Source organism: Rhincodon typus, chromosome 9 (assembly GCF_021869965.1).
Source record: "Rhincodon typus isolate 14 chromosome 9, sRhiTyp1.1, whole genome shotgun sequence".
Lineage (NCBI taxonomy): Eukaryota > Metazoa > Chordata > Chondrichthyes > Orectolobiformes > Rhincodontidae > Rhincodon > Rhincodon typus.
The window spans coordinates 7,588,501-7,603,182 of record NC_063340.1 but is presented as its reverse complement, the minus strand read 5'-3'; the positions used below and the strand labels follow the sequence as shown (position 1 = coordinate 7,603,182).

Below are 14,682 nucleotides of genomic sequence, written 5' to 3'. Positions count from 1 at the left end.
GGTACCTCTTAAACTTTGCTGTTGTAACTGCTTCTATCACCTCTTCTGTTGGCACATTCCAGGCACTTACCACCCACTGTATAAAAAAATTTGCCTCTCACATCATCTTTTAATTTACCCCCTTTACGTTAAGCCTATGTCCTCTAGTAATTGACAATTCTACCTTGGAAAAGAGACAATCCAACCTATCCATGCCTCCTATGATTTTGTAAACCTCTATCAGGTCACCTGCCAGCCTCCAACATTCAAGTGAAAACAAACCAAGATTGTCCAATGTCTTATCAGAGCTAATACCCTCCAATCCAGGCAAACATCCTGGTAAACCATTTCCGTCCCCTCAACAAAGCTTCCATATCCTTCTGACAGTGTGGCAACCAAAACTGTGCACAATACTCTAAATGTGGCCTAACTAAAGTCCTGTACTGCTGCAACATGTCGTGCCATTTTTTATATTCTCCGCCCCAATCGATGAAGGCAAGCTTGCCATGCACCTTCTTGACCACCTTATCTACTTGTGGTGCCACTTTCAAGGAACTGTGGACCTGACAGCCTGGTTCCCTCTCTGTGTTGATGCTACGAGGCTTCTACCGTTTACTGTATACCTCCCTCCAGCATTAGACTTTATGTAATACATCACCTAGCATTTGTCCTGATTAAATTCCATGTGCCATTTCACTGCCCAAGCCTCCAGCCTATCTCCTGGTGTGTCCTCTGGTAATCCTCCTCACTATCGGCAGCTCCCCCAATCTTTGCGTCGTCTGCAAACTTACTAATCAGACAGCCTACATTCTCCTCCAAATCTTTTATATGTATCGCAAACAACAGAGGTCCCAACACTGATCCCTGCGGAACACCACTGGTCACAGATCTCCAGTTAGAAAAACACCCTTCTACTGCTCCCTCTCTGTCTTCTGTGACCAAGGCAGCTCTGTATCCATCTTACCTTCTATGTCAGCCTGCCGCGAGAGACCTCGTCCAAGGCCTTGCTAAAATCCATGTAGACAACATCCACCGCTCTGCCCTCATCAACCATCTCAAAAAACTCAATCAAGTTTGTGAGCCATGACCTCCCCCACACAAAGCCATGCTGCCTGTGCTAATTATATTGATGTCAAGTCTGCTTTTTCTTGCTAAGATCCAAATGTTCACTTTGTTTTGATGCGTCCTGATTTTAAGTCGCTCTTCTCATTTATAAATAGCAGTTATGTTGAAATAGGGCTGTGTATGTCAAAAATATGGTACATAGGTTTCCCTTAGAGTCAACCTCACTACTGAGCTTTTTGGGGCTGTGGCTTCAAATGTTTTTTCTGTTGTTCATTCATGAGATGAGGGTGTTGCTGGCTAGACCAGCATTTATCACCCATCCCTAATTGCCCAGAGGGCACTTATGATTCAACCACATTGCTGTGGGTCTGGAGTCATGTGTAGACCAGACCAGGTAAGGTTGACAGTTGCCAGAAGGGTTTTTTGGATTCACGGTCATCATTAGACTCTTAATTCTGGACATTTATTGAATTCAAATTCCACCATCTGCCGTGGCAGGATTCAAACCAGGTCCCCAGAACGTTACCTGGGTCTCTGGATGAACAGTCTAGTGATAATACCACTAGGCCATTGCCTGTCCTAAAGTTGAGCATTTCTGATCTTTCTATTCTCTTTTTCACACTTGATAGTTAATCACAATTATTTTTTCCTTCTCTTTCAGCTGGATGAGGTTATCATTTCTTACAAATGTAAATGGAAAAATTCCAGTCAGGAGGTGAGAAGCTGTTTTGTTTTTTAAGAAAATGCATATTATTGCTCGCTCTTGGGGACGTGTGCCTTTTCCAAAGCAAAACTGGATAAATGCTGATCCAAGAATGCCAGGGCTCCAGGGTCTTAAGGGATGAGAAAAACTGACGGTTTCTGCCTTTGAAAATGTAGCTTGCTTTCAGTAAAGAAATCTGTACATTACTCCTTCCCTGCAAACAGTAATCCTGAATGTACCTTGAATGTTCATATCTGAGGACGGCCTCAGATCACATCTGGGCTATGTACCTGAGTTGCATTTCTGCACACTGTTTGTTCCCCAATCATTTACCCTAACTGCAAGAGTCTTTAGAAGCCTCAGAATCCTGCTTGCTGAGGCTTCAGGAAGAAACAGCTCATGTGTTGGGAGCTCCTGCAGAAATTTGTCCCACGTTTTCCCACCGTGTGTTACATGTTGGTCAGTGATGCAGCTCCATGATAGAACTAAGTTGCTGAACTAGAGCTTAAGCTTTCATTGTCTCATCACTTTCAGTATTACCAGAACCTTTGCGTCGGGCAAAACAGAAAAGGTGATATTTCAGGTACTGAAGGAACTTGGTCTTCCCAGTGGCAAGGTAAGGCTTGGAATACTTCTGACTTTCAATTTTAGCTGACTATCTTCGCTCAATAAGTCCACTAAAATGACCAGTGGATGGACATTCACCCCACAGTGAAATTAGCGAAAGGACGTTTGCCATGAACGTTGACATTCCAAGTGTCTTGAATCTGATGGTTCCCTTCAGAAATTGAAAGCGTATTCTTAGGTCTAGTCTAAAATGAAAGGCCCGCTCATCTCACTAGAGAACAGCACACATACCTAGTTGATGATTCGATAAAGTTGTGGGATTGTCTCTTTCAGATATTTCAAGTAACTGTACTCCTGGTTCCTATGGCCTTTAAAAAGGTGGTTCAGATGCTGTGGCATACTTGTTTCTGCAAAAGAGCATGCAAATTAGGCTATTCAGCCCTTCAATTCCGCTCTGCCATTTAGTAAGACTGTAGCTTATTCTGTTTCTGTTCCAAATTTGACATTCCTATCTACCTCCACCTTAAAAATATCTGATTTCCACCACTTTCTGAGGCAGAGTAAAGCAACTCTCCAAGAGAGAAATTCCCCAATTTCTTTCCTAAAAGGGTGACCCCTCATTTTAAAACAGTGCCCCCTAGTTCTGGACTCTCACACATCCTTTTGCTTCCAACTTGTTGAGACCACCCAGGATCTTATTAACTTCAATCAAATCCCCCCTCATTCTTCTAAATTCCAGTGGAACCAAGCCCAGTTTGCCCAACTTTTCCTCGTAAGATAACCCACTCATTCTGGGGATCAGTTTAGTAAGCCTTTGAATGGCTTCCAATGCACTTACATCCCTCTTTAAATAGGGAGACCAAAACTGCATGCAATATTCAAGATGTGGCCCTGTCCAATGTCCCATGTAACTGATGCATAGCAACCTTAAATGGTTCTTTAGCTTCTTATTATAATGGAGAAACAGCAACTACCCAAGATGTTGGGGTTGGCACAGTGGTTTGGTGATTAGCACTGCTGCCTCACAGCGCGAGGGACCCAGGTTTGATTCCACCCTCGGGTGACTGCCTGTGCAGAGTTGGCACTTTCTCCCAGTGTCTGCATGGGTTTATTTCAGGTGCTCCCACAGTCCATAGATGGACAGGCTAGGTGGATTGGCTGTGCTAAATTGCCCAAGGTGTCTAGGGGTGTGCAGGCTAGATGGGTTAGCCATGGGATATGCAGGATTGCAGGGATAGGATAGGCAGGGGGGTGTAGGTAGGATGCTCTTGAGAGCATCGTTGTGGACTCTGTGGGCAGAATGGCCTGATGCCCATTGTAGGATTCTATAATTGTTTTGGTTTCTGTCTGTGAGGTGAGGTTCCTGACAGCAGAAACAAGAGGAACTGTAGGGAAAGACTGTTGTCCTGAAGGTTATGGAATTGGTGTTCCTGTCTTTCAATCAGGCAAGACAGACCACAGAATTAATGACAGCATAGTGCTTTCATTATTTTATCTGACTGTGCAATTTATCAATTTGAGCTAAGTAAATATGATGATATTATTGTTCTGTACGTTCACCTGTACTGTGCAATAAAGGATCTCAATGATTCAAAGCACATTTTGCGTCACCTTGTAATAATTCTGTCCTTCTTCACAGATCTTGAAGAAATGAACATGCAAAAGACATTAATATTTCACTTAGTTCAGGAGCAATTCCATAGTCAAACCCAATGTTCAGACATTTTACGTAGTAACATGGACTTGTCAATTAGTTCCTTGAGCCTGTTCCACCTTATTACTGGCAGCAGGTCTACAATCTAACTCCACATCCCAGACTTAGGCCGCTGTCATTTGATAGCTTTGTTAACAAAAGCCTAACAATTTCGGACTTAATATTAACAATCGACTGAGCATCATTTGTGACTCGCAGAACACGAGTTGCAAACTTCTGTGCATGTAGAAGTGTTATCAAACTTCCCTGCTGAAAGTCTTGGCCCTAGGTTTCAGACTCTGGCCAATCCTCCACTCTCCAACCAGTGAACAGAGTTTCTGTCCATCTATCCTATCAGTTCCTCTCAATATCTTGAAAACTTTGAACAATTCACCCTTTAACCTTCTAAAACTCGGGGAATACAACTACAGTTTGTGTAATCTCTCATATTTTAACCCTGTAGACCAGGTATCATTCTATTAAATTCACCCTGCACTCCCTCTAAGGCCAGAATATCCTTTCTAAGGTGTGATGCCCTGAACTGCTTACAGTATTACAGATGCGGACTAACCAGTGTTTTGTATAACGAAGGCATAATTTCTAATCCTTCTGTATTTTAATCCTTCAGCTAGAAAGGCTATCTTTCCATAAAACATTTGATTTATTTCCACACACACACATATTTTATATATATAGGAACCCCAACCTTCACTGATTCTAGCTTCTCACCATTTAGAAATTTTCACATTCAAAGTGAATGTTCTGACATTTGCTCGCATTAAACTGTTTGCACAGATTAGTTCCATATAATGTTGTACCATTTAGGCTTCCATTGACCACTTACAGCATTATCTACCTTTCCATCGTCGGGAAACTTGGGTTTCTGTCCCATCATATCATCTAGGTTGCGAAAACAAAAAGCTTTGAATAGTTGACAACACAGCATAGATCCTTAAGTGTCACCACTGTCACATTCTGCCTATCAGCATATCTGTCCATTATCCCTCCAAATCTGCCAAGTTCCCTACCAGATAAAGAATGTTCCTTAGCTTTCTGTCTGTTAGGAAATTATACCGTCTGGGAATATGCATAAATAACATCCATAGATATTCCCCTGTCCACTATTTTAAATGCCTGTTCAAAATATTCAGTCCTGTTAGTCAGATGTGACTTACTCACTACAAATCCATACTGACTCTGCCTAATCACTTGAAAGTTTAAGATGTCCAATCACTCTATGAATTATTTATTGATCTGGTAATTTTCTGACAACTAATGTTGGGTTAACTGATCTATAATCCTGTGTCACTGCTTACTTAAAAAGTGGAGTGACAAAAATAATATTTGAATCTAAAAGAACGGTTCCTGCATTGGGAATAATAAGTCATTCATAATATTCTCACCTATTCGCTTTAAACCCCAGGGAAGGATGCTATCTTTCTGGGTATTTGTCACTAGTTAATATGATTATTTTTGTCTTTATTCTTATTTTGTTCACATTAACCTTCATGAGTCCCTATTTCTGATTCAATATTGGCTTTCTCCAGATGTTTGACATGCTATGGACTTCCTCTACTTTAAATACTGACCCAAAGTAATTATTTAACATGCCCGCCATTTCCTTATATTACATAATAGTATTGTCATTATCAATTTTCAATCTTCATAAATTCCCCTCTTTATTCTTAACAACCTTTCTTTTACCTGTTTTCATTGTAAATTTTTTTTGTTCATTTGACCATTTCTTTCTTTCATATTCTGTGTTGTGGCCTTTCAGAACGGGTACCTCAGTTCTAATGGGTGAAATGTGATCTTGGTTCTTCAGTCCGTGAAGATCTGACTTTATCAGAAAATTATTTTGATCCTTAAGCTCAAAAAAGAATCACGTGATTGCCACTAAATGTCCAGCAAGCTACCAATGGAGACAATTTCTCAGATGTTTGCTGATGTCAATTTTACTTCAGAGGGAGAGAAAGCTCCAAGAGAGGCTATTGAAGGTCTGGGTATTAAGGAATCCATGTTAAGTCACAGTTAACTGTTTGTTTTAAGGGTTTCAGGAAAAGACTTAACTAAAGAAAATAGCATCTAATGAATTTGCCAAAAGAAAACTGATTACAGCTGTGCCAGCTGAACAAGAAGATTTAGCATGGAGATAGAATGCAGATAACATGGGAGTAGGCCAGTCTGTCTCTTTAATGGCTCAAGTGATTCATGTGTCAGGGCAGAACCATGTGGTAGTTTTTTTTATTCATTCATGGGTTGAGGGCATCACTGCCTAGACCAGCATTTATTGCCCATCCCTAACTGCCCAGAGGGCAGTTGAGAGCCAACCACATTGCTGTGCGTCTGGAGTCACATGTAGACCAGAGCAGGTAAGGACAGCAGAGTTCCTTCCCTAAAGGACATTATGGGTTTTCCCCCCTGACAATCAGCAATGAATTCATGGTCATCATTAGACTCTTAATTCCAGATTTTTGTTGACTTCAAATTCCACCATCTGCCGCAGTGGGATTTGAACCTGAGTCCTCAAAGACATTACCTGGTTTTCTGGATTAATAGTCTAGTGATAATACCACTAGGACATCGTCTCCCCTAAATGATTCACTTTGTTGAGTCAGACTCTGAAACCTTTTTTTTTTGCCACCTTTTCACTCCACTTGCTGTGGGAATTTGCAAGTAGGAACTCTCTCTGAGACCATCTCAGTTCCTCATGCTGGATTAATGAGACACCCTGCAAACTAAAATATAACTGGATATTAGGTTTCCCATCTTTCCCTGTCTGGTGATTGGAGATGAACTGCTTTTTTTATTTCCATATTCATAGAAATTCGTCATGCATGCTATCTTTTTTTTTTCAGATTAGTCTCATTAGATTTACTTTGAACTCTGGTTCTCCAGATGCGTAGGGATTGTCGTGGTGAGTTCCCATGGTTACAGCTGATGAGAATGAGTACACATCTGTCTGAATTATTTTTAAGACTGCTGTTAGCTCGCAAAAAATGTTATTTCAGTCAGCTTGTGTTGGAGCCTTTATAAACTTTTTATTCCACATGCACGAGCTGACAACCAGATATCACACACTGGGCACTGATGCAGAACCTGTTCTGGTCTGAAATGAAAGTAGAAAGTGCCAGAAGTGTGTCGTGAATCATAAATCATTCAGCACCTCCTGAAACAGATAAGTGGTTTCTTATTTTGGGTGGGGACATTCAGCAGTTATCAAATATTGTTCCGGGTCCCACATCTCCACATTCATTTCACTTGATTTTAAACAGGCCATGACACAGCATTCCTGATATTGCTGATAAATTGGCAGTGTGGTGCTGATCTTACATTAAAATGTGTTCTGACTGATCTTTTATAATGGCATGCTCTCATCTCTTACAGAATGATGAAATTGAGCCAGCGATTTTCACCTTCGATAAATTTTATGCACTAACACAAAAAATTTGTCCTCGCACTGACATTGAGGAGCTGTACAAGAAACTGTAAGTTTAGGAATTGGTAGCATGACTATATGTGAACCAGAGCTGAAGGCAGGTCACTTATGCAAAAGAATTAGAGCAGACCCATATGGAAGGTATCATTCTTAATAACAGACTACTTTCCAATATTTATCTGGACGATGCTGTTTTTGAAACTTCTTTAAACTAAATGGTGCATTGCACTGTTAGCCCATTTACCGTCATCATTGTTAGCATAAAATGTAGCTTAATTGAATCCTTTGGAAAAGTAATTGGGATGTTCTTTATAACCACCGTAGCACAGAGAGCTCCTGGAATCATTTTGCATCTGCTGGACTAACAGTGTTTGAAATCTAAACTGCTCGTTTCTATAGAACATTAACTTGATTAGTAAACGTTTGAAAAGTCTTGGAGTATGTTTTGCTCTGGGCTGAATTTGTCAATTTGATCAAGCTGAATAAAAGTGATAATAGGCCGTGTACTGCAGTTGGACATGAAGCTACGCACAGGCTGAAATGTTAGGAAAGGGAATCACAAGATGTTAAACAAATGCATTTTAACCATTTATTCAGAGAGGGGCCCTGTTATGAAGGGCTAAATCAGCACAGCTCAGAAAACTATCATTGCCTAATTTCATCTTCATTAAACTTCCAGTGTCAATCAGTCCTTCTCATTTGACCTTAATCCTAATGTCAGCTCTCTGCACTGGGTATCGCTTCCAGTGTCAGCCAATTGCACTGGCAATCATTTCCAGCGTCAGCCCCCTGCCCTGAACATGGCTTCCAGTGTCAGCCCCCTGCACTTAGCATCGCTTCCAGTGTCAGCCCCCTGCACTTAGCATCGCTTCCAGCGTCAGCCCCCTGCATAGGGCACCACATCCAGTGTAAGTCCTCCACATTGGACATTGCTTCCACTGTTAGCCTTTTGCACTGGGCACTGTTTTCACTGCCAGCCTTTTGCACTGGGCACTGTTTTCACTGCCATCCCTTTGCACTGGGCACTGTTTTCACTACCAGCCCTTTGCACTGGGCACTGTTTCCACAGCCATCCCTTTGCACTGGGAACTGTTTTTACTGCCAGCCTTTTGCACTGGGCACTGTTTTCACTGCCATCCCTTTGCACTGGGCAGTTTTCACTGCCATCCCTTTGCACTGGGCACTGTTTTCACTGCCAGCCTTTTGCACTGGGCACTGTTTTCACTGCCATCCCTTTGCACTGGGCAGTTTTCACTGCCAGCCCTTTGCACTGAGCAGTTTTCACTGCCAGCCCTTTGCACTGGGCACTGTTTTCACTGCCAGCCCTTTGCACTGGGCACTGTTTTCACTGCCAGCCTTTTGCACTAGTCGAGTTTCTGATATTAGCCTGCACTACCGAGCCTGACCTCTGGTGGTAGGTTAGACACTGAACATTGTGAACTCAGCTGATAAGATCCTTCACTCTGAATATGGAATAGCTGAATATACACAGATTCAAAATAAATTAGATTTGAAAACATGACTTCAATAAACCTGTGGCTGACTTGTCAACTTTATGACCTTCCTTGGAATGTGCAGGAGCTTCATTTCGTTAAAATAGAAAACTGGTGGCACTTGTAAATTTCAGGCTAACTGGGAGAGAAAAAACTTAATTGTTTTCTGCCAATAGTCAGCTTGCTAATGATTTCATTTTCCCCTGGCTAAAGAGTCTTGAAGCAGGGTTTGTATTCTCAGGTGAAGACCATTTAGGGATCAGATGGGAAGTATTGCAATATTAACCTAGGGAGTTCTCAATTCCAGAGGGTACCACAGCTCATGGGCTGAGCACTTTTAGGGCTGAGATTTATTGATGGTCGGACTCTGAAGGATTTAAGAAATAAGCAACAGAGTAGTAACTGGATAGAAGTTGAACTCTGATCTTATTCATTGGCAATCAGGCTGTAGAACAGGGACTTCAAAAAAACCTTTTCCCACTGGGATGCCATTTGAAGACTGGAATGTTCGGTTGAGATCAAAGGTTATGGGGAGAAAGCAGGATTAGGCTATTGAGTTGGACGATCAGCCATGATTGTGAAGAATGGTGGAGCAGGCTCGAAGGAATGCTCCTACCTCCTATGTTTCTACATTATCCTGATCCCTCAGTGTGAACTATGAGAGTTGGGAAGGTGGGGTGGTAAACTGTAGTGATGGTGGTGGTGAGTAGCCCTTACAAAAACATGGAAGGATGGGAGTTTGTGAGAGGTGTGGTGTGGAATGGAAAGGGTTATCTGGAAATTTCATTGTAGCTTAAAATAAGGTAAAACCTGTTGCAACAGCCAAGCCAAGAGGTTCTAACTTGAAGACATTGACTATTCTTTACACGCAGAGTACATTGACTGTATCACTCAACAGCTCTGTCACCCAGTTCCAGATGTTCCCCTTTTATGTATCCAAACTTAAGTTGAATAGCCTTTACCTGTTCACCTTTAAATCTTAATGTCTTTCCTTTTTAACAGAACAAATTGCAAGGTGTTTACTCAGTCAGGAGCTGGAGGAACACAGCAGGCCAGGCAGCATCAGAGGAGCAGGAAAGTTGACGTTCTGGGTCAGGACCTTTCTTCAGAAATGGCTTTCTGAAGAAGGGTCCCAACCCAAAACATCAACTTTCCTGCTCCTCTGATGCTGCCTGGCCTGCTGTGTTCCTCCAGTTCCACACCGTGTTGTCTCCGACTCCAGCATTGGCAGTTCTTGCTAACTCTGAATGTTTACTCAGTCAGCTCCCTGCAGCTCCCACTTTGAAATACTGTGCTCTGGGCCTCTATAGCTCACCCCTCCTCCTATTTCTTATTCCCCCCAGTACTTTGCAAGACAAAACCTTGCATGTGTCTTTGAACTTGCAAAACAGTTCATTTTTCCTAAAGCTTGCTTTTTCTGGGGCATTAAATTTCCTGGTGTTTCTTTAGTAATTTATGGCATAGTTGTCTTCATTTCCATGTGTTTGGACTCCATAACACACCCAGCTGTTGGACCTTTTGGATTAGATTCCCAGTTTCTGTTAATTACCTCCATTGTGGCAGTTTGTCCATTATTGGTCAGTTTTAAATACATTCATTGGGAGTGTGGAGTTTGTAGTGGGTGAGACAGTCAAGACTGGCTCAGGGGTGAAGGGCTGTGATTCGATTGATTATAGAGTCTCAAGATATTTGCTGTCTCAATTTTCTGCTCTAAAACTGGATTGAAAGACGATCTTCGTCACTATGTCACTCCAGTGTCAGTTTTGGTTCTTCTGACACATAATCGCAGCAGCAGTTCAGGCGAGTTTACGCAGGCTGGTTTTTTTGACGTTAACACTGAAAATAAAAGGTCTTGCATTTGTCTAGGAGCGTCCATGACCAATCAGCCATCTCCATTTACTTTGCAGCCAATTAAATATTTGTGGAGTGTACTTGGGGTTTTAATGCTGGACATAGCACCCAGCAAGCTCACATAAAACTCACTTGTGGGAAGTAGATGTCTCTGGCTGAGCCGGCATTTATTGCCCATCACTGGTTGCCCTTAAGAAGGTGGTGGTGAGCTGCCTTATCGAACCGCTGCAGTCCATGTGCTGTAGGTAGACCTACAATGACATTAGGAAAGGCGTTTCAGGATTTTGACCTAGTGAAGGAAGGGGGATGTATTTCCAAGTCAGGATGGTGACTGACTTGGAGGGGAATTTGCAGGTGTTGGTGCTGCCTTTATCTTTCTAGATGGTAGTGGTGGTGGGTTTGGAAGGCGCTGTGAATTTCAACAGTGCATCTTGTAGATGGTTCACACTGAGTGTCAATGGTGGAGGGAGTGAATGTATGTGGATGTGATCCCAGTCAAGTGGGCCTGAATGGTGCCAAGCCTCTTGAGTGTTGTTGGAGCTGTACCCATCCAGGCAAGTGGAGAGTATTCCATCACACTCCTGAACTTGTAGATGGTGGACACGCTTAGGGGAGTCGGGGAGCGAGTTACTCATTGCAGCATTCTGAGCCGCTGAGCACAGTTATTGTATGGCTGGTCCAGTTCAATTTCTGGTCAATGGTGTAAACCACCCCCCAACCCAAGATTTTGATGAGGCAAGTGAAACAGAATGGAAATTGAGGGGGCTGCTCATTCCTATCTCCACTCTTGCCATCTTAGATCGTCCAAACAAGAAAGAGTCAGATGGTCATTTAGAGGCTGTCCAATGGGAAGAGGCCAATTTGAGGGGTGGGATGGGACAGTAGGCCAGGAAAATCCCAGGGCAGGGATAATACCATGACCAAGAAGTTGGTAATGGATTAAAAAGGCCTTTACTTCCCAAACGTCTCTTGTTCTTTTTCTGTATTGCGGTTTTTAAAAAAAAGCTCAAAAAATGAGTTTGAAGAAAGACAGAAACATTGCCACCTTGCCTCAGCAGAACCTGTTAGTTCATTGAGCCAGTGTTTTGGCGTTTTCATAGCCGGCACCAAGGAAATGCAGAGCGGGCAGTCACGATGTTCTGACGATTGGGTGACTTGGAATCAGTAATGGCAGCAAAATCAAAAATTGCTGGGATAAAGAAAGTCAGGTCTGGCAGCGGCTGTGGAGAGAGAGTGGGGAAAATGTTTCGGGTGGAGTGGCCTTTCTTCAAAAGAATCGATTTTTGATTTTGTTTCTGATTTCCAGCGTCCGCAGTTTTTTGGTTTAATATTACAAAGGCAGGTGAGCTGCAGGTTTCCAATTAAGTTGACTTGCATTCTGTAATATGGAAGACTGGTGTGATGACACCCATTGTCAACCCAACATCAACATCATTATGTTTTAGGAGAGGGTGAGGAGGTGGTCATTTACCCTGCGTTGTTGGGGGACTGAGGTAAACGTCAGCCCCTGAATAGGAACATGAACTTGCAACCTCCTTATTCAGAACCCTGGCAGCTGAGTTTCTCAGAGTTCAGGCAGCGTGCACTGTCATTAGCCATTTTAGTCAATTACTTAATAAACATTGTGATATTCATGTTAGAGGAGAAGAAAAAACTTCTTTTCCAGAGGAGGAAATTATGCCTCTTACTCCAAAATATTTCACCCATGAGCAGGGATCTTCAAAAAGATGGAGTACATAAAACAGATGGATTGCTAATTATTGTTATAATTTTGGAAGGTTAGAAAAATATTTGCAGTTTCTGTGTTTATCCTTTTGAGGATTGCAGTCACCAGCAGGACTCAATAAACTAAAAAAGCTATTTTGCAATAATTTATAGTGAGAGAAACTTTAAGTGATTCTGTTCATCTCTCCACATACTGGAGATTTCAAAGTACACGTTTTGAAACTGCAAAGAGTTTTCACTATTCCAAAGGTTATGTTTTGAAAATTATAAATTATGTAGAAATATGCAGACAACTTATACCTTTTTTTTTACTGAATTCCTTTTCAGCAATGGAGACAAATCTGATTACTTAACTGTAGACCAATTAGTCAGCTTTCTGAATGAAGTAAGCTTCTTTCATTCATTAACTGCATTGTGTATGTATTTGTAGTGACCTGCTTTACTCCTGCCTTCCCAGCGCATGCACTGCATGGATTCTGCCACTGCTTTTTTTTCTTTTTTAACGAGTGCTGCATTGGCAACATCCAGGCGCACAAAATGAAACCCCACTTCCTGAGAGATTGACTTTGCTTTCGCTGTAGAGGTACTGTATGCTGCTTTTATATAGTGGATGTTGAATGGGTTTTACTGTAGCTGTACCTGTTTGAAACGTGTGAATTTCTTTCTATGCTGATAACTTTTGAGAGAATCTTTCTTTCTCAAATTACCATTATGTACTTTTTTCTCAAAACCAAATTCTCTGTTTTTAACAATACATGTTTGTGATCTTAATTCTACAGCCCTGATGCTATGGCATGGGATATGCACATGCAGCAGTTGAATGCATTTGTCTACATATCTTTTATCTGCTACCTGTCCTGGGACATATTACACCACTATCGTATTCATTGATTTAGTGTACATATTTATTGTTACATCACCTCTACCAACGGATGGAAAATGTTTTAAAGAAATGTGTCAGATATTAGTACATCATTATCCCAGTAAATAACTTCAGGGGCTATAGATAATAATTATATGGAAAGTTCATTTATATTATGCAAATCAGGCTCTTCACTTCCATGTATATTTTAGTAATATCTTCAAAATTCATACTCTATAGAATCTACCTGCAACTACATTGTGTGGAATATTTCAGTTAGGCATACAGAACAATGGTTATTCACATTTTGTGGTATTCAGGTTACCTCTTTGAACAGGACCAGTTGATAATTTACTCATTTTTATAGGAACTTAGTCTGACCTCCCTTGAGCTTGTGTATCTTGATGCCAGGGTATTGATGGTGGAACATTGGTTCAAAGGGTAAAATGAGCCATTTAGTGGATTTGGTTACCATGCACTTTCTAATCTGTTCCCTTTTTCTTTTCGATTATGAATATATGTTGTATGCTTCATTTAAGTGTGTAATGTCTGTAGGAATTAGTTCATGGGCCCTTGGGAGCAATTTTCCATAAAGTTATGGATTTTCCCTGTCCTGTTTGTTCTCTTTTTATAAGTTTCTTGATTATTAGTGTTTCTCATTGTCCAATTGGGATGCCTCTGGGAATTCTTTAATGTGAGTCAGTAATTGGACACATTGCAAAGGCACTTTTCCAAGTGATCAGTGAGTGTCTTTGCTTGCAATACAACTAAAAATTTGTATCCTCCCTCATTATTTTGTATATACAGGATGAATAAATGCAGTATTACCTAAACCACTTTAAAAGGAGCAGAAAATGTTTGTGAAACTGTCACCCTATTGTATTTGAGAGAATAGACCACAAAGATACAGAGAGCATAACTTCAGGTTATGAAGTGAGAAGTGATTTATTGATAATCCAGGGGTACAGAGGCAGGATGTATTCAAGACTTATAGTGCTTGGGAAACAATTTGGCTTTTTTCTTTTTGGCTTGGTAAATTTGTGAACGAGGTGGTGTGACCCTATTGAAACATATTACTGCATCACTTGTACTCAACTGGACATGATAAAAGTCCATGGGGGGAGTGGCATGGTGGCTCAGTGGTTAGCGCTGCTGTCTCATAGCACCAGAGACCCAGGTTCAATTCTCACCCTCAGGCAACTGTCTGTGTGGAGTTTGCACATTCTCCCTGTGTCTGCGTGGGTTTGCTCCGGTTTCCTCCCACAGTCCAAAGATGTGCAGGTTAGGGTGAATTGGCCATGCTAA

The 14,682-nt window shown here is 41.6% G+C and overlaps 1 protein-coding gene across 8 annotated transcripts in view; it reads left to right on the top strand.

The window, feature by feature from the left end:
- The window catches only part of LOC109936216 (1-phosphatidylinositol 4,5-bisphosphate phosphodiesterase beta-4-like), a 537,830-nt gene that overhangs the window by 356,060 nt on the left and 167,088 nt on the right, over positions 1–14,682 (top strand). For all 8 annotated transcript variants that reach the window (XM_048601091.1, XM_048601092.1, XM_048601098.1 and 5 more), the window contains 4 exons: positions 1,706–1,759; positions 2,282–2,363; positions 7,395–7,495; positions 12,843–12,900. In XM_048601091.1, the coding sequence (XP_048457048.1) occupies positions 1,706–1,759; positions 2,282–2,363; positions 7,395–7,495; positions 12,843–12,900 (295 nt within the window). The remainder of the gene's footprint in view (positions 1–1,705; positions 1,760–2,281; positions 2,364–7,394; positions 7,496–12,842; positions 12,901–14,682) is intronic.